At 39.1% G+C, this 19,082-nt stretch overlaps 1 protein-coding gene across 8 annotated transcripts in view; it reads right to left on the bottom strand.

The window, feature by feature from the left end:
- The window catches only part of LOC135196205 (sodium-dependent phosphate transporter 1-B-like), a 108,051-nt gene that overhangs the window by 1,908 nt on the left and 87,061 nt on the right, over window positions 1-19,082 (bottom strand). For 4 of the 8 annotated variants that reach the window (XM_064222822.1, XM_064222820.1, XM_064222821.1 and 1 more), the window contains exons 2-12: window positions 15,514-16,060; window positions 7,572-7,670; window positions 7,148-7,291; window positions 4,913-5,095; window positions 4,570-4,689; window positions 3,982-4,041; window positions 3,705-3,740; window positions 2,875-3,054; window positions 2,358-2,644; window positions 1,995-2,233; window positions 1-1,432 (exon numbers count right to left, since the gene is read on the bottom strand). The exon at window positions 1-1,432 is cut by the window's left edge and continues 1,908 nt beyond it. In XM_064222822.1, coding sequence (XP_064078892.1) covers window positions 1,342-1,432; window positions 1,995-2,233; window positions 2,358-2,644; window positions 2,875-3,054; window positions 3,705-3,740; window positions 3,982-4,041; window positions 4,570-4,689; window positions 4,913-5,095; window positions 7,148-7,291; window positions 7,572-7,670; window positions 15,514-15,706 — 1,632 coding nt within the window. In that variant the 5' untranslated portion in view covers window positions 15,707-16,060 and the 3' untranslated portion in view covers window positions 1-1,341. Of the gene's footprint in view, window positions 1,433-1,994; window positions 2,234-2,357; window positions 2,645-2,874; window positions 3,055-3,704; window positions 3,741-3,981; window positions 4,042-4,569; window positions 4,690-4,912; window positions 5,096-7,147; window positions 7,292-7,571; window positions 7,671-15,513; window positions 16,061-16,130; window positions 16,628-19,082 lie in introns of those variants that run through there. The other 4 variants (XM_064222816.1, XM_064222824.1, XM_064222817.1 and 1 more) reach the window with 4 other exon arrangements.

The following is a 19,082-nucleotide window of genomic DNA, read 5'->3' as shown; positions in this document are numbered from 1 at the left end:
AAAATGTAAATTATTATTCAATGTATGAAGTGATGAATGAAAGTTTTATGAGAACCAACCTTCTCACAGCCTTTACAAAAAAAAAGAAAAATAAATAGAAAATGGTGAGCAGCACGACAGTGGTAAGCTTGATGAACAATGTTCTAATGACCAATATGAATCCATTAAATACAAATATATATGTGTAGTTATATAAAAATCTTTATCTATAATGTAGTTCCCAGCTTGGCATGCAACTCACGGTCAGATATGGAGTATTCTAATGGTTATGGTAACTAAAAACTAACAATAATGATCCCTTCATGAAAAAGAATACTGATATCTAACCAAGACCATGAAAAAGGAAGGTCTTCTCCAAATATTTAGTGTTACACCTATTCTAGCCACCTCAGCAATCCTTTGTAGTTATATAAAAATTTTTGCTAATTCATGATCTGACTTTTCCTTCTCATCTTAAGTGTATGTACTAGACCTTAATCTTTGCATCTTTTACAACTGGTCACTGGCAACATCGATGTTCTCAGGTAAGATTTATATCTAAGGAACAATCAATCAACCAAGATCTCCCTTCAGTGACTACTAAAACTGGGCCAATTTCTTATATTGACCTACTATTTTACTGAATTAAATGTATTTTGACATTACCGCATTCCCCTGCAAAAAAGATGTGAAACTCCTTCACTACATTACCCAGCTATACATCTTGAATTTTATCACTAAGAAAAGTTTGACAGGATCCACATTATTATGATTTTATATCACAAGACTCATAATCACAGACTAAATTTATGGTATACCTAAAATAATGCTGTTGTCAGACACACACAGAGGATACTGCACTTGGTCTCTTGATATGAACATAGAACAGCAAACCTCAACAGCACATAACATACTTCATATGACTTCTATAGGATACTGCCACTATGCTATGATCGATTAAGAGTGTAGTTTTGTATCACTAAGTTTAGACTGAGTAGCATTATTTTCGAACACTAAAGGACTACTGTAATAGAAGAAATGGAACTCAGAAAGCTGAGGCAGCAATAGGCAATATCATTCAATAACAATTAAGTTGTAGGGAATATTTCTTTTAAATGATATAGATTTCCTTCCTTAGTACACTTTCACCCTCTGGACAATTTGAACTTTGCATTATAAAATAACTTGCGCTAAATTCTCTCACTAGGAAGGTTGAAAAAATTTGTGCAACATTGACCTTACTTGCCTAATAAATTTGGTAGTGAAAGAATTTAGTGAAAAAACTTTCCATGCAAGGAAAAAGAATCTACATCTTTTACAATGCTATATACCCTACTTAATATCACAGTAGCAGGTGATACATTATATAAAGGCAATCTTAAATATAAGCATGAGTAGTGCAGAGATACCAGCAGTTAGGGGCACAGTCACAACCCAGGCAATGACAATGTTCCTGTAAGAGTAGAAAAAAAATGTTACATTACATAAATAACTTGTCTACATTTCTGTATTGCCACACTGGTACAATCAGCATGAAAAAAACTGGAGTACATCTAACTCCCTGCAAGTTTATGAGTATAAACTTCTAAATCAAAACAGTATATAAATGTACAATAGCACGTAATTTGTCTCAAACGACAGTTGAGCTCCTTTTCTCAAAGTCCCTACCCTGAATGTGTGAAAAACTAGCCTTAGCTACATTTTTCCGCAAAAAACAGTGCACAACAGTTACTATCAGTTCTCAAGAACATTACACGGGTAATCTTAGCTCCTACTGATATCCCAATTTGTACAAACTAATAACTATTACTTTAAGTAGAAATATTGCATAAAATGAACCACTTTTAAAATCATTTTCTTTAACCTCTGAGCTAAAGGGCACAAGATAAGTGCACCATTTACGATGAAGAAATAACTTTAAAATTATGCCTAACATCTTGTCTTTCATAGCATGATTGTTTACAGAAAATTAAGAAATTATCAACAATACAATCCACTGAAACTTAAAATTTTACCTGAATAGTTTCCAGTCAACACCTTGGCGAGATGACTTGGCCCATCCAACAAACACAACAGAGCCAACCTTACAGTGGGTAGTTGAAATTGGGAGACCAATCTTAGAGGCAAACAAGACGGTAAAGGCAGATCCAATTTCAATGGTAAAACCAGAGGAAGCAGTCACTTTGGTTAAGTCTTCACCAATAGTCTGGATGACACGGCGTCCCCACACCCACAGACCAACTGAGATGCCAAGCTACAAAAGATAAAAAATATTAGTCATTCTCTGCTCCCTTCAGAAATATCACCGAGATATCTTTAATCAATTGAGATAAAATAAATGGAAATAATCCATGTGAATACACTTGCATTTTACTTACACCTCCAAAGAGAAGAATGTAAATGGGGGTTGGTGATGTCTGAGCAACAGATCCTTCAGTATAGATGGCCCACAGTGCAATCAAAGGTCCAATGGCATTGCTGACATCATTTCCACCGTGAGCAAAGGAACCAAAAGTAGCAGTAAGGATTTGGAGGAATGAGAACAGTCTCTTCACCTCAGGTGGGTCAACTTCTGTTTCTTTCTTGGCAGAGAGTTCATCCATTGAAATCACTTTAACATTGTTAGTGCTCACAAGAGGAACTTGGCTGCTGTTATTTGTGAGACCTAAAATAAAAATTGGAAAGATATGGCATAAACAATTTTTACATTTATAAATGAATAAATCAAGAGCCAGCAATAAGAAATATTATGTTTAGGGCAAAGATGTTCTTCTGTAATAAAATTCATTACTTTAGTGTACATTATAGAAACACTTGCAGAGTACAATGCTAATACAATTTATTACCTAGATCCACAGGAAATACATTAGTCACATGCACAGTAATATTTCTTACCAAGCGACTGTGAGGAAGGATTTGTATTGTTAAGTCCATTGCCAAGAAGATTGGATTTTGTTTCTGCTGGGATGTACCCGTTGGAGTCAGAGTTGCCATTAAAGGTGTAAGTAGTGGGAGAGACGCCTTTTTCAATGACGGAGAGTTCTTGTCCAGGTGGTGTTGGGGATCTGGAGTTATCTGTAAGATACAATTTATCACGATGAAGTTCAAAGTATTGTGTATAGTGATAAAAATCTATATCTATAAATCCCAATACGATATAGTAACAAAAAGCAGTTGTTTTTCTTTGCAACCAATTATCGTGAGTTCTAAAAAATATTCAAAACAATCTCTACTATGCCACATTTTTCTTGAAGCAAAGTTGTTGTTATTTTGGTTACAGCACTCCAATATCCAGGGGGGCAAATAATCCAAACACAAGAGGGAAGTGTGAGACTTGACAACAAAGTGAAACATGATTAATGCAATAGCAATGAGTGTGTATTCAATCTGTGTTGTAAATCCTCTAAGTTGATTAGGATACAACATGCCTGATTAATTGCTCAGAATCATGGCGAAGTTTCTTGCTTTATATAAACATTTGGTGTCACCTACTAGTTTGCATTAATTCTCGTTTACACTGAAAAAGGTACAACGATGATATCCATTCATCACTAGCGGAACAGCAAAAGGCAGATTTTTAATGAAATGTGTTCATGGGAACGTGAAACAGAAATAAGTTTCACTGGGGGGAATGGGGTTTTCGAGCGTGACAATTAACAGGAGAGATTTTTGAAATTCTGGGAAATACAATCACAACATCACAACTTAATCCTCACAAAATTTACCTTGGTTATACAATAGTTCCTCCATTTCTAGATTATCTGAAATAAGTTACACACCAAATCAACTGCCTATTGCTACATCAAAGGCTCTGGGAGAAACAATTGTAAACTGCAGTTCCAAGAAATAATTTTTCTTTCAACTTTTTTGAACTCAAGGTCACAAACTACAAAATCAAATGCATTACTTTCTTTAAGTGTACATATCATTGAAATCAGCCCAGTAAACTTATTCCAGTGTCATAATTTCACATGAAGTAAAAGAAGAAAATGTGGTACCTACCAGTGGAGTCAAAAGTGAATTTGACACCCTGATCATGACTGCCTTCTTTCCTAAGGTCAGCTGCAGATGGATATGAGAAGCAAATGAGTCATGGAAATGGTGCGATGTTATTATGATTAATCAATAGTACATGCCACATTTGCTCGGCAACAAGAGATACAGAACTAAATTCTAAAATATCAAGCTTATTTTTTATTATAGAAGTTTTTTGCTTGAGAATTCACTCAAGCATGATTCTGTTTACACTGAAATGACTTTAAACTCTTCACTATACCTAAAGACTTCATTTTAAATTAGTTATGCTGAAGTTCTAAACCTACTTCCAAATTTCTCAAAACAGCAAATATGTTTTACTTTACCTATGTAAATCTATGTATATTCTTTAAAATACTGTATTACCGAAGGAAAAGAATCTTAGTTAATTTAGTTTTGTAGTACTATCTACAATTTTATGAATAAACATAAATTCTCGGTTTTCCCTGCTTCATACACATGCAATCAATGATGCTACTACTTCAGTTTACACGATAAAAATATATATAAAGTCAGAACAGATTAAATGGTATTGCACTTGTTTCGTAGACTCACATTCAATGGACTTTCTGGTGCGTGGTACAACAATCACCTGGATGAAGAGAGCTGTGATGAGGCCTACACCCAAAGCAATGACAAAAGCTCCCCAAGTAGGAATCATGTCAAACTTCAGCACTGCAATGGGGAAAGACAAAAGAAATGAATACAAAATGGCATTTTGCAATCGTATTTTCAGTCTATCATTATATTACACAATCAAGTCGAAACCGTGATGTAAGTATGTACTCGCTTTGGAAATCAATCATCATACCGGAAAATGGGGCTGAAATGCCTATACTATATCTGTGCACAAGAAGAATGTAGTTAATTTCAGAAGTTGGCAAATAAAGGGACTTACGGGTAGGACCATCATGAACAATGGAGAAAATGTTGACTAGAAGGGTAAGACCATAGATGAGGGGAAGAGCGCGGAGACCTGGTTCCATGGGCTTCTCTTTCTTCAAGATGAAGTGATTAAGACCCAAGTATATGGTGGCGGACATTATACCGGAAAGGATGGGGGAGACAAACCAGGAACCAACTGAAAAAGAAAAGTTACATTGGAATAAAAAGTGCATAAATATAATAAATGAAATAACAATAACTCCTAAAGAAACGACTGAGTATAAAAGGCAACGTGTTACCAACAAAGCCCTTCAGGTTACCATGACAAAGCTGTTTCCATTCATAGATCCAGACACATGTTAGGGAGGGTCAAGGAGAATTAGGCTTCTATTTTTCTCCTCGATCCCTTCCAAAACATGAGAGAGCTGAAAAGATGAAAAGAAAATACTAAAAGAAATGCCAAAAGAAGTTTTGTAAAAGCTTCAAGTATTTTATAGTTGAGGATGATACAACTGACTCATCTTAATCCATTCGGGGGTATTTTGAACATTGAGCAAATACCGCCTATAAAAGAATGTTTCATAAACGAAAGTTTCGGGTACTACAGCATGCTCACATAAAAATATTTACATCCAGCGAACTACCAAGATAAGCCTCTCCTCCGTTCTCTGAACAAAACGAAACAACTACTAGACAACAACACGAGCATGACATAAGCCTTATAAAACACAAGCATTTAAAAGCCCCAACAAAATACCCTAAGTAAGAGAACAGCCGCCGGGACCATTTACCTAAGACACGTTACCATGAGCAAGTTGGACTTTCTGCAGTAGGGTGTCAATCTAAATAAGCTACACCTTTTCTACATCTCAACCCGCAGGCTCCGCAGCCCACCAGGTGGCAAACCCATTTGCACGCCATAAACCAACCGCATGCGATAATTTGCAGTCTTGCCTTAATACTCATGGACGGTAGGCAATAACAAATGTCTGGACAAACTAATTTCGTTCCCCTACTTTCACCCAGGACCCACTAAGACACCGTGAAAGAACTATCATCACCTTTTAAACATACATATAACAAAATGAAACTGCAAATGGTTGTTAGATGGTGCTTACCGGAGGAGACGCAGTAGTATATCAAAATTCACTAAAATCTACTATGAAGTTTTTTTTCGGTTCAATTATGATAAAGGTCAAGAGAAACTTATAACAAAATTCCTTAGAAGCAAAACTTATTACTAGCAATTCACTTCAATTCACTCTACTGAGGAGTGTCGAATTGCGATAGTATGTTTACGTTTGTTACTTAAAATTCAACACATAAAAGAAGGCGAAGACGACAGATGTTCGCAATATGAGCTTGTTATTTCCTACCGCGTTCCACACGAGCTCCTTCCCAAAAAGTCGGCCCCAAGAATAGAAATCAGGGTTGCCAACCCCTCCCTCCTTAGTCTCTCACCCTGACTTCATTTTCAGATTTATTCTCGCCTGCGCCTTTCTTTCAACCTAATATAAATAATATAATATAGAGAATTACGAAAACACCAAAAATGACATATTAATACACTGTGTAAATGAAGCCGCAGTAAAATGCAGTGATTGCAAGATATATATTGATCCTTCATTTTTTTGTTTAAAAACATATTAGAAATGACGGTCAACGCTATTTTCATTTCAGAAATATACTGCAAAGTAGCTTAACCAAATCGAGAGAGAGAGAGAGAGAGAGAGAGAGAGAGAGAGAGAGAGAGAGAGAGAGAGAGAGAGAGAGAGAGAGAGAGAGAGAGAGAGAGACTCGCCGAAAATAGGGAAAACCGGCATGAACTGGTACGGCCGCAAGGATATAGTATGTGCGTGAGTTTGTGAGTTGCTATTAACATGTCTCGTCTCCTCTCCCACCACCTTCCTTCCCCCCACCCCCTGTCTCTTTCTCCTTCTGGGCGATCAAAGTGGCACCTTCTTGTCCCAATCTCTGCTTAGGATTTGAAATGATAACCTAACGGCAATTATTTCGCTTTTTCAATCAAATAAATGTTTAATGTTATCCTCTACAGTTCCGGGAAAGGTTGAGACGAATTCGTTCAGCCTTTATCGTCTAAAAGTTTTTTAGATTTTCTCATGTGAAGGATATACCTGTTTTCAAAACTGTAATATAAGACCCAAATTGAAGTAATTTTGATGAAAAGAGAGAGAGAGAGAGAGAGAGAGAGAGAGAGAGAGAGAGAGAGAGAGAGAGAGAAACTTACCAATTTTGGCGAAGGTGATCCAGTTGACACCCTGGAGACCTCGGGCACACATAGAAAATCCAATAGTTGCTCCGACGATGGTATGAGTACCAGAAATAGGCAGCTTGAAGAAAGTAGCAACTAAGTTCCACATAGCACTTCCACCTTAAACAGGAAATACAAAACATTATACATAAAGTATCTTGGAAAAATACTACATTTGCTGAAAAATTGGGAAGAGGGAACTTGCTTCCCCAGTAATAACTTAAGTTGCCTATATGTTCTCACCCACTATCTCTATTCAATTGAAAGAAAGAACTTGAAAATGGCAGGATATGCCATCCAATGAGAACACTCAATATCCATAAAGTAAAGATCCCGAGCAGGGGAAGCATGCAGTCGAGATGAAGCTAAAAGCTAATCGATACATCTATGGGAGACTTACCAAGCGCGGCCAGAGATCCCAACATGAGTTCCTTTTCCGTGTTGTTGTAGAGTGATACATCCAAAATACCTTTTCGAACGGTGTCTGAGACTTTATAACCTGGAAAGAAGAGAAATGGTAAGTTTACTTTCGGAGAAAGAGCACTACTCAGAAATTTGGTAATACGGCATTGGTCATATCACTTTCAGCAGATGAATTATTATTACAGAAACGTACCAGGCTTACACAACATACTTGAGAGCAGTCATATATGCTTTATTGCCAAAAGTGCCAACGCTTAATTACAATATACTCAGATAAATACAGTCATAAATGCCAGAATGCCAAACGTTTCGTCACAATTATATGAGCGTTTATAACACACACACACCCAAATTTCCATTTGTTGACCAACTTTCTCTGTATAAATAGCCAAATGATAACAGAATTAGGACACGAGATTGACTACCCTGATTCATGCAGATAACGAACAGGAAAAGTCCGCTTTCAAGATATAAATAAGAAACCTGTTATCAAACACGTCAACCGCGAGGGACCTGTCCAAAGGTCAGGGGAATGGAATGAAGGTACTACAGTGTAGGAAGGCAACAGAAAAGGTCAGACGAAGAAGACAGGGGGAAGGCTGGTAAAGAATATTTAACAGGGTTGGGAAGCAAAGGATATAAAGGTCTGAGGGACGGAATGACAACCCTCAAAAAGGTCAACAGGAAAGTCAAACATTTCCAAAGTTTCCCTGCTTCGAGGACCTTGTCCACTTCGGTATTCCAATATCAAAAGAAGTTCAATTTTCCTTCTGAATGTGTTCCTTGATTCTTAAATTACGGCGGGAACTAACAATATCTGTAAAAATGATTCTCAGTAAATCATTTCTTCCATTATTACATAAGACTTCTACTGGGATGGACACTTTTAATGTAAAGATTTGTTTGTTTTTTCGGAAGGGTCATTCACTCCACCACAACTGAAATTCCCTGTTAACACAATCCATGTGAATGTGAAATCGTGCTTCTTAAATAAATACTAAGTATTTCTAACATTACCAAGAGCCGGGGGGAGGGGAGGGGGCTTGAGGGAGCAGTGTTGGGAGAAGTGGGAGTGAAGCGTAGGGACACAGAAGGGGAGAGAAGCAGACCTGGTTTGCCTTGGTCTTCAAGGTCTGCTTCTGCTTGAACTTGCTCACTCACGCCCTCTACTCGCACACTCTTCAACTCTAAAGGATATCAAGCTATTGTAATTTTTATTCAGAATATGATCTCTGAATGTCCCAGCTATAACTATAAAAAAATAACTCCAATAAAAATAATGTTTTCTTAATGTGCATGTTCTTATCGGCTGTCATCGACAAGGTCCCAATAGACCCTAATCACGAGGCAGAACACTTTCACGCTTTCACTTGTGTACTCTGCTGCAGTAGTCTTCACTCTTCACAAAAGAAACCCTTACTTCATTTTTTTTCTTTCGTCTCCAATACACAACTGGACGAGGAAATTAAAAGAACACGCCTTACCCCTATTAATTTGAAAGCAGCACCCACACATTGGTAGACATTTCAAACAGCTTATTTAATTTCTTTTTTCACAGACATAAATGAAGTACTAATAATCAGCGTGCAAATAAGATTAAGAAAAGTCTTCTAACACAATCATGTGGAATTATTCATGGTTTTTTTCGAATCTTTTGCATGTCTAAATTCTTCAATTCTCTTTGATAAGCCTTAGGGCAATAACCAGAGTTCGTGATAGTTGTCTGAAGAATTCGAAGTAAATATATCTGCGTAAAACGAAAACATGAAAAAACACAGATGCTGTTTTCATGGGAGTTATACAAATTGTGATAAAACTCAGAACACTAAAATGCTACGTCGCTAAACAATTTACGACAAACGATGAATTTCCACGAACTGTCACCAAGTTTAGAATTGAGATACAATGCTATATATTAGAAATATGCGCCATATAACAAATCCAAGCATCACTCTACCGCCAAAATAGTTCAACTTTCGAAACCTAAGAGGAATAAATCTCATTAAAAGATAAACGTAATGCAAGTAAATTTCATATAAATGGGGGATTAAAAATGAAGCTAATAAAAAGGACCTTGTAGAGTTGGTCGTGAGGAATTCTGCTGGAGAAGCGGACTTGTCGAAAGGCGACGAATGCGGAAAATAAAGACCAATACAGATTGTGCGGTAAAAACGCCGCAACATTTTGGCTCGACGCCAATGAGGTTCGCCGGGTGATAGTCATGACAGAATGGTTCGTCTTGGATGGTAACCTTGATCTGATCAGCCTTTAGTGTGCGGTATATTCTGCGGAACGGGTGCCTATTGATGATAACTGTCTTATGAGCAATTACCTACAAAAAATAACTGAAAGCTTCATGTCGTTGTCTTAAAAATAAACCGGCAGAGGGAAATGTCCTAAACACAATATTAACTACAGTCTATTGGAGGGAGAGAATTGTATGTTACATCCTCGCGATGGAAATGCGAGCAACTATAAGAAAGAAGCCGCATTTCTTGGTATTAGTGGGTTACCGTTAACCTAAGAATCCGGTTCTTCCACTGACATACCAGAGTAAACAGGGAAAGATCCTTGCCATCAGATTAATCACCTCTCTCTCTCTCTCTCTCTCTCTCTCTCTCTCTCTCTCTCTCTCTCTCTCAAGATAACACTCAAATGCTATAAAAAAATACGGAGAGAAAATTCATGAGCAGAAAACTCCGTGTGACAACCTCACTCAACGTATCTTAATAAACTTATGCGTTTCTGTTATTACGTATCCGCCTCTTATACACGTGCATATTTCTTACAAGAACAAGAAAGACTTATTCTAATTCTAAAAGTTCACCTGAGGAACATACAAATGCAGACGACCGTTAAGCTTAAGGGCAAAGGAACGATGACGCATCAGACCTCAGTTCAGCTCTGATAAATGAAGATTACTGAGATATGGAAAGGGATGAGTCAAATCTCAGAAGCACGTCACTTGGAAGCCTCAGAGGAGCCTCGCCCGTGTTTCCATTCTACCTCTGCCCGTTTCTAACCATCGTTGGGATGGTCAGAATTGATTTCAGTGTCTAAACCTTGGATTTAATACCCTGTCGTTGGAAAGCCAGTTTGAATAATATTCCACAGCTAATGAAGAAAGGGAAAATCTTGCAGAATCAAGAAGCATAACAGCTGGGAATTTGAGGATTATGCCCAAAAATGCATTATCTCAAACCAGCTTGGCTACGCCGAGAACTCCAACACTTAGGATAGCAGGTTAGGATAAATAGGCAAGGGAAGGCTTAACTAGCGCAACCATTGTATTTTATGCTAGGCTAGCCTAAGAACTTATCCACTTGGGCTTGCTACGCAAGAATTCGACCACTTAGGCTTGGGAAGGAAGGTGCGAACTAGCGAGACTGTAACGCAGGACCATGAACCCAACCCTTGGCCATGTAAACAACTAAAGGAAGAAATGAGATAAACAAACGGATTTTGTGAGTGTTTTTCCGAACTTTGGTCATAGATACTTTTTGGCAACAACTTCCCTACAGATAGATGGTATAAGCATACACATTCTGTTATCTTGAAATACACATTAGATCTCTTTTAAAAACTACTTTAAAGCGTTAACGATTATCTTTCCATAAAGGAAAGAAAAGCCAGAGCTAAAATGACAACTTTCTACAGGCGTCGAAAGGGAGACCAGACCTGGCCGGGGACTGATATCTGAAGACGACAGTGGTCACAAGGATAAGTACAAGGCGAGCTAGTTCACTGGGTCATGATCAAACAAACACCAAATTTACACAGCGACAAAACATCGCCAGGCGAGCCCTTAATTTTGGGAAAACAAATAAATGTTTTGGTGGATGTTCTAAAATCATGTAAGATTTACCATTATAATTATGAGAGAGAGAGAGAGATTTGCTGCGCCTTGAAGTATATTAACGTGAGTACAGTGCCCGTCAACAACACAAATATTTCTTTCCATATTTTGCGTAGTAATATTACCAAAAATGTCCAGGCTATCAGGGCTCCTTTTCACACCCTCCTTTGAAATACAGGTGTTGGCACACGTATGAAGGAGTAATTTATCAGCTTAAAGGTAGAATCCAGCTACATATAAGAAAAAAGTTATAAGAAATGAAGACACTCGTATTGAGAAAGAAAGAAAAAAAAAACAGATCCGTTAACTATCCACAAGAGGTCAAGTTGAGGGAGTTTCCGGATATTGCAGCTGAACAATATTTTTTCGATGTCTAGAAAACAAAAGCCGGAAATTGAGGTTATGGAAAGAGAGTACAAACCGACCTCCAGAGCCCTCGCAATGAATATCGTATAATGTGAGACGAAGGTCAACTGCAAGACTTCGCAATACTGACGAAAGCATCGCTATCATTCACCACTTATTTCTGTCAGATGCCGTTATACGATTATAATGTTGAATCTGTGAGCCTGTTGTATCATCAGTTTCACATCAACACTTTCTTGGCCCCAGCGCTTCCGAGATCAACAACCGGAAAAAAATGAAAGGGCGAAAAATAGGTTCATTATCTGACTCATGTTTAGCAAACAGCGGTGAGGACGAGAGGCGCAGGGGAACTTTGGAAATTTCTTAGTGTAAGCTTTCAAAGCTCGGTCGAGTTCATGAAAAACGATATCTTGCCTTGACTCGAGAAAGGACTTTTTAAAACTGAAAGACTCGCCGATATTGTTAGTAGTAATAAACATCGGGCAAAGGCGTAGGTAGTGCCTTGATACGAGTTTGGAAAAAAAGGACGAATTTTATGTTGCAATGCATACTGCAATAAATATTCATGACTTATCATCAGAATGTAAATACGTCAACAATGACCTTCCAAAAGGCCTTAGAGGAGGGCCAGACGAAATAAGCGGGGGAGGTGGCCAGGACTGGTGGTGGTGGTGGGGTGGAGGGGGAGGGATCAACTCGCATGCCGTGAGAGGCCCAATAAGAGACATTAGAGCAGGAAGCGCTTACTGGAGCCGCTGGCATTTCGGAAGCGAAAAAAAAAAGTAAAAGAATAGAGCCAGTACCCAGAAGTTGCTGCTGGCTGTGTGGGGGAGAGAGACACACACACACACACACACACACACACACACATACACACACACACACACACACACACCTAAAAAGCTTCCTTTTAACTTCAACAGTTCATTCGTACTTGGAGCCAAGGCACCGAACTTTACAATGTTTATAATGCAGTTGTGAAGGACTTCCTGTGGTATTCGTCGACGATTTGCGATTTAAAAACCACCCACAAGGGAAAAAAGATAAATAAACACGAACTACAAAGTTGCACAAACACTGCCAGTGGGCATTTCCACGGCATGATGTACGCCGGAACACATACAACATTAACAAGCCAAAACTTGGCATTGATGCTACTGATGAAGGATGAAAAGAACTGGTGACCTGTGGCAGTTCGGGTGAACTAAGGGGAAAGGGCAGCATAAAAGAGAGAGAGAGAGAGAGAGAGAGAGAGAGAGAGAGAGAGAGAGAGAGAGAATGTGGGTTTCTAATAACCATACATTTATCTGCATACACGCCAAAGTTAGTACCTCTCATTTAATTGAAATAATCATCCGCTAAATTAATCTTGTGATTAACTTGGTAGCATTCCAATAACAGAAAATTGAATGGTACTGCAGTTGATGAATAAACACAAATTGGTTCGTGAGAGGTGGATAAACCCAAGAGAGGCCAACGACCTAATGCTATCATTTTGTTGCATCAGCCGCGCTTCACTATTCATGGGCCCTTTGCAATAAAGGTCTTGTTATGAATAAAAGTTTTTCTTAGGAGACATTTTATGAAAACACAACCTTAATATATGTCTTTTGTTTAAATCCTGATATTTCATTACTATTCAGTCATTCTAATCTTTCCACCACTTACAGCGTAGCCAACAGTGTATTATTCCAATACAAGTAAAACTAATAAAGAGAAGTAAAAAATAAACTCTGGGCATTTTCCCAAGGCAAGGATCACCACAAACGAATAAGATGAACACTTTTTGCTAATAAGGTATCAAATGCAAACAACGAAGAAACCAAGGCTTCCTGCACCCAACAAAGGAAAAACATCCACCACCGTGGGATATAGGTCCCTCATAACCTAAAATTCCTTTAGCTCGTCTGTTTGGTGAAAAAAAAAAAAAAAAAAAAATGGAAGAACCAACCAGCGCCCATATACACAGAATAACAGGATACTAATCATATCAAGACGGCGCGAAATATTTTAAGAGCAAACGGCAAATAATTTTAGTCGACTACCTTGTTTCTTTTCCACTTTCATATAAGTGCCTTTTGTTAGTTCGACTATTGTTTTGGCCGCTGCATCCAGCGCACCTTGCCAACCGCAGGCTTCCTACTACTACTACAAACCTCGACTCCCAGCCAAAATACATATTCCCTTAAAGAAGGCGAGTACATCTACACCTAAATAATCCGAAGATTCATAGTTAAATGAATTATGCTCCGTCCTTTTTAAACAGCGAATCATTTAGCGTTCTTTCTTACTGCCTACATTCGAGATGATCATGATACGTCAATGTGCCTGGGTATCCCACCCTTGATAAATCACCACAATTTGACCTTATTCTTCTCTCCCAACCCTTGCATGCAGTCTAGATGCGTGTCTGCAAACTGAGCCTCATCTTAAACGTTGGGCCTAAGCCTCAACATAATGATAACAGTACCATAATAATGACAATTCGGAAGATAGAAATGTGCTGTGATAAAAATGTCATCTTCGACATTATTCTATATGGAATGGACACAAGCGTTTATGTTTTAATCTAAATGGTACACAATTACGAATAAATCTCGAAGGGACATAGAAACTAAACAGTGACTCATTTTCTGGAACCCAGTCATATGAAACTATCAAATACACTACTGTTTAAGAATATCGATGAAATCAATTAGAAACTCATTTTTTAAATAGGGAAAAGGCAAACACTCCCTTCAAAGAATATTGATCATATATCACAAAGAACTATTTCTACGATTGTTTTTCCTAACGGTAAAATGATTCGATGCACTATTCCCCAAATCTTGTTAAATGAGTTCGAAACTCTTTCTGAAGAGTAGGACTGATGTTCTCATCACTTGAGTGTTATTTTGAAAGTCCCATCAAAACATAAACAGTCAACCCGGTGCCCTGCAACCAACCACGCAGCCGCCGAAATGGCATTACGCAACGCCGGGGCCTTCCTGTCAAGTCCCACATTACATCCAAGCCCTGTGCGCCGTGGTAGACTCTGTCATTTCCCGTAATCAACATCTTATCGCTTCTTCACATCAGCGACGGATCTGCGCGATTACAAATGACGTCATTTGAAATGAGTCTGATCTTAATTGTTTTTCAATTGGTCCCGGCGAGGCAGCGTTGTGCTACTTGGGGCCCTTGCCAAATCTGACTGACTAAAGTAGGACGGAGTTTCTTCCTTGGTTAAGAGGCTCTTTTCATCTCCGACGAACTTTCGTGGCGACAAATAAAATCTAAGTTGCTTCATAGCTCATCTGGTTTATTTATGTTGTTTTCAAGATAAGAGACCTTCATAATCAATGCATTTATGCTATCTGGTGATTATGGATTGGAAGTATGGAATCTTCTTTAACTTTCCTATGCACACGACACGATTTTCGAGCACATACTCAAATGGTTTATTGCGTTCAATTTACCGTTTTTATGTCCATATTTCCCGAGTATTGAAAGCTAGATTGGACAACGATTACAATAAGCCTTCTTACGAAAATACGTTTTTTTTAGCGGCAGCTGAACCGATGAAACATAATTCTTACTGTAATTTTGCTAAGTTAAAGAACAGTATGAAACACTACGAAATGAGTAAAATATTAAAAGCACCACTACTGCTAATATAAATTCTAGGCGCTCAAACGATACACACATGAATACTTACCAATGAGAATAGCCCCAAGAACTTCGAATATCGTTGCTAGGATACAAGCAGTCCTCAGAGTAAGGACACGAGAGCCTACGGACGTGCCGAAGGAGTTGGCGACGTCGTTTGCTCCAACGCCGAAGGCGAGGACGAAGGAAACGACGAAGCCAGCAATAGCGAAGGGAAGGAGTTCTTCAGAATAGGGTTCCATTTTTGTTGGTTATGCGTGTTTGTTTTCAGAGGAATGGGACTACAGTACGTAGTTGTTAAACTTAAGGGAACAAAGGTGTTTGTACTGAACGGAAGTTTGGAAGTGTAAAGGTAATGAATGGTCTCTTGTGTAGATACTGTTTATATCAAAGGACTGTGTGACTCACTCGAGATAATAATCTGTCGCGTAATAACTGAATGGAAACTGGTATCTTCTAAAATAGCAAAAAGGAAGTGTGACTAAGAAAACAAACTAATAATGTACTTGTACTAAGAATGAAAGTACGTGTCACAGGAGAATGATTTTGCCCTGACGGCAACTGGGTTTGGGGAGGGATACGCTGTTGAAGAAGACCTGTGAAGGAGAAGGAGAAAACGAGAGAAATCAACAGGTGGTCTGCAGAGAAGACCCACATTACACTTACCGATCAAGACAGCGCCCAGGATCTCGGCCACAGTAGCGATCATGCAAGCCTGTCGCAGCGTCAGGACCTTAGCTCCTACACTTGTTCCGAAGACATTGGCAACGTCGTTAGCGCCGACGCCAAAGGCGAGGATGAAGGCCATGACGAAACCCATAATAATGATCCACAGCGTCGTCGACTGCCATTCTGCCATAGACATAGAGTCCGGCAGACTTGGTGCTGTCGTCGTGAAGTCTATCATACTTAGATCCGGTGTGTCGGCGCAGGCAACCCCCATCAGGAGGGCCAGAGATATGAGAGCTACGAAACGCATGGTTGGCTCCTGGCACCGAAGAGGAAGAAGAAGCGGAGAAAGAAGGCCAACAACACCAGAGGAGAAGACTTGAGGAGAGTTCGCCCCACGTGGATCGGAAGCGAGCGAGCCAGAGGTGTGCAGCTGCGCTAATGCGAGAGAGAGAAGGCACTGTGTATGCATCACTGTGGCTGCCTCTAGTTTTATATACCACGGCTTGACCACGCCCCCTTGACCGAATCCCCGCCCCCCCTTTCGCCACTGACCACTAGGAGACACCTTCAATACCACGAGACGTTTTCATTCAATCTACCAGGACATCTAATCATTAATGACGAAACGAAAACGACTCACGAGAGTTGTTTCATCACTAGTGACCCACTAAATCTATAGCTCCAAGACCGAAGACACTTGCGTGAGTCCATCCTGTTAATAAGAGAACTGAACTCAACTTTGCCAAGAATTCTCATCTCATGGCCGAGGTTCCTGTGACCGAGACGACGACTTCAGTTTGCACCAGTCTGTTTCAGATGGCCGCAAGGGGAGGGCACCCACAGGCCAGCATGGGATTGAACTTACTTTCAACGTTCATTCCACCCATTCCCTTTCTTCGCACAACTAGAGGAGCTCAGCAAAGAATCAACAAAAGTTCACGAGCATGCGAAGAAAAAAGCATGATGGACAGGACTGAAAGTTACTCGACTTCTTTCTAACAGAAGAAGAAACTTTAAGTTTTACCAAGACGTTCGTGAGTGTATTCATAGTTATTGAAGTTAAAAGAGATAGTTTTGTTTACATTAACTTGATTTCGCCAGCAAATATGTCGGTCTCTGAAACGAACCTGAACCTGGTGAACAGTGAGTGATGGGGACTCTGGTGATTTTCAGATCTGGTGCTTAAGTTGTAAAGTAAGAATTGGAGAAGAGAAGCGTCTTTCAGCGGTGGCTGACTAATGAAGAGAGTTGCTGCTGTATGGTAGGACTAACACAGTCATCTATCCGATCAAATTTATTCCATCTGTCAAATCCGTAGTTGGTTGAGAATGACCATAACTGATGTCCACTGACTGTCTGTTAGTGGAAAAGATCAGCCTGTGGCTTATTGTACTCCACAATAAACATGTCTTGAATATGTTTTCAACGATATTTATTCGGTAGCTATAATGAAACAGGTAAAGTATGATGAACCATTTGGAATATATTTAACGTTATACATCTGACAGCTGGTTTTTAAATATTTTCGAAGTATTCATGGAGAGAGAGAGAGAGAGAGAGAGAGAGAGAGAGAGAGAGAGAGAGAGAGAGAGAGAGAGAGAGTGTAAACAAATCCGGTACCCATAAAAAAAAAAAATTCCTGTTAGTGTTCGTCGCAGTGCCTTATTTGAACTAGATCAAACCAGTACAGTGTCTCCCACACTGCTCGAAAAAATGTACATCGCAAAAATATAAGAAGAAGAAAAAAAGATGCAACGTAAAGGTTAAATTAAGTAACATAAAAACGAACTGGTACCGTTACTGTTCTGAAGTTAGTGTTTGTTGTTAATGCTTACATAATAATGAACGATGTATTCCGTGTTGTTGTCATTACTGTACTGTCAACGTTATTCTCGTTTTTATCGTTATCATCATACGTGTTTTTTGTTTGATTAAAAACTTTAATGTTCATTGATCCATCTTTTCTTTAAAGCACTAATGTATACAGACTGAAAATGGGGCATGATCGATATATTTTTCTTTTATTATACGATATGATAATGCATACATATGCTATATAATTGTTGATATATTTTACTGAGAGAGAGAGAGAGAGAGAGAGAGCGAGCATTTCTGAGTAAATGTTCAGAGAATATAAATAAACGGACAACAGGCTGTTTCCCAAGTAAAGACACTTGTAATGTACAGAGTGAGAAGACTCTCCTCTCAAGCGCTTCAATCAAGTTCACCAGGTAATGTACACTCAGCCGGCTTTGAACACTATAGGCAATAATGCACGTGTCGCGTTATGTATTCTACTATGTCCGATTACAGTAACCTGTTTCTCGGAAATCGTTACTTGAATAAGAGGTGGCTGAATAAACAATGCTTATATTCATTTGCAGTCATTTTGTATTTCTTTATCGTCTCCACAGTAAGGTAAAAATACTTTCTCATGCTTACCATTCAATAAAATGTGACAGCCTTTACGGGTTAGTATTTTTCCCCTTTCCTTCCGAATAAATATTCAGGTTATGTATCTAATTGGCAGCTTTCCAAGCACAATCAGATCTTCTGTTGAAAAGAAGCGTCAACAGGACGGATGTTGTCAATCACAGACAAGCTTGGAACCGCCACTCGACATCCCCCCATGCATGACCTACTCGCGCCTTCATCTAAGGCAAGAGAGGACTCCATGAGGGGTCCCAGGTGTCGCCTCTTGCATCTTTGAATTCCGCTACGAGGCGCATTAGCAACTGCAAGGAGCAAGTGGTCTTATGGTTGTTCCCACGATTCTTCCTTCCTCTTCTGAAGTCTTGCCTTCAGAATGGAATCCCTGCACTGCTTTTTTCACTGTCAGCCTCGGGTCATTTCAGATATGAAGATGCGTTCACTGCCTTGTTCTCTATGGTATCTGCAAACCGGCATATTTTGCGTAACGATACTCCTTTCTGAACTTCAACTACT

This window comes from Macrobrachium nipponense, chromosome 17, assembly GCF_015104395.2.
Source record: "Macrobrachium nipponense isolate FS-2020 chromosome 17, ASM1510439v2, whole genome shotgun sequence".
In the NCBI taxonomy this organism is placed as follows: Eukaryota; Metazoa; Arthropoda; class Malacostraca; order Decapoda; family Palaemonidae; genus Macrobrachium; species Macrobrachium nipponense.
This window is presented reverse-complemented; position numbering and strand designations above follow the sequence as displayed.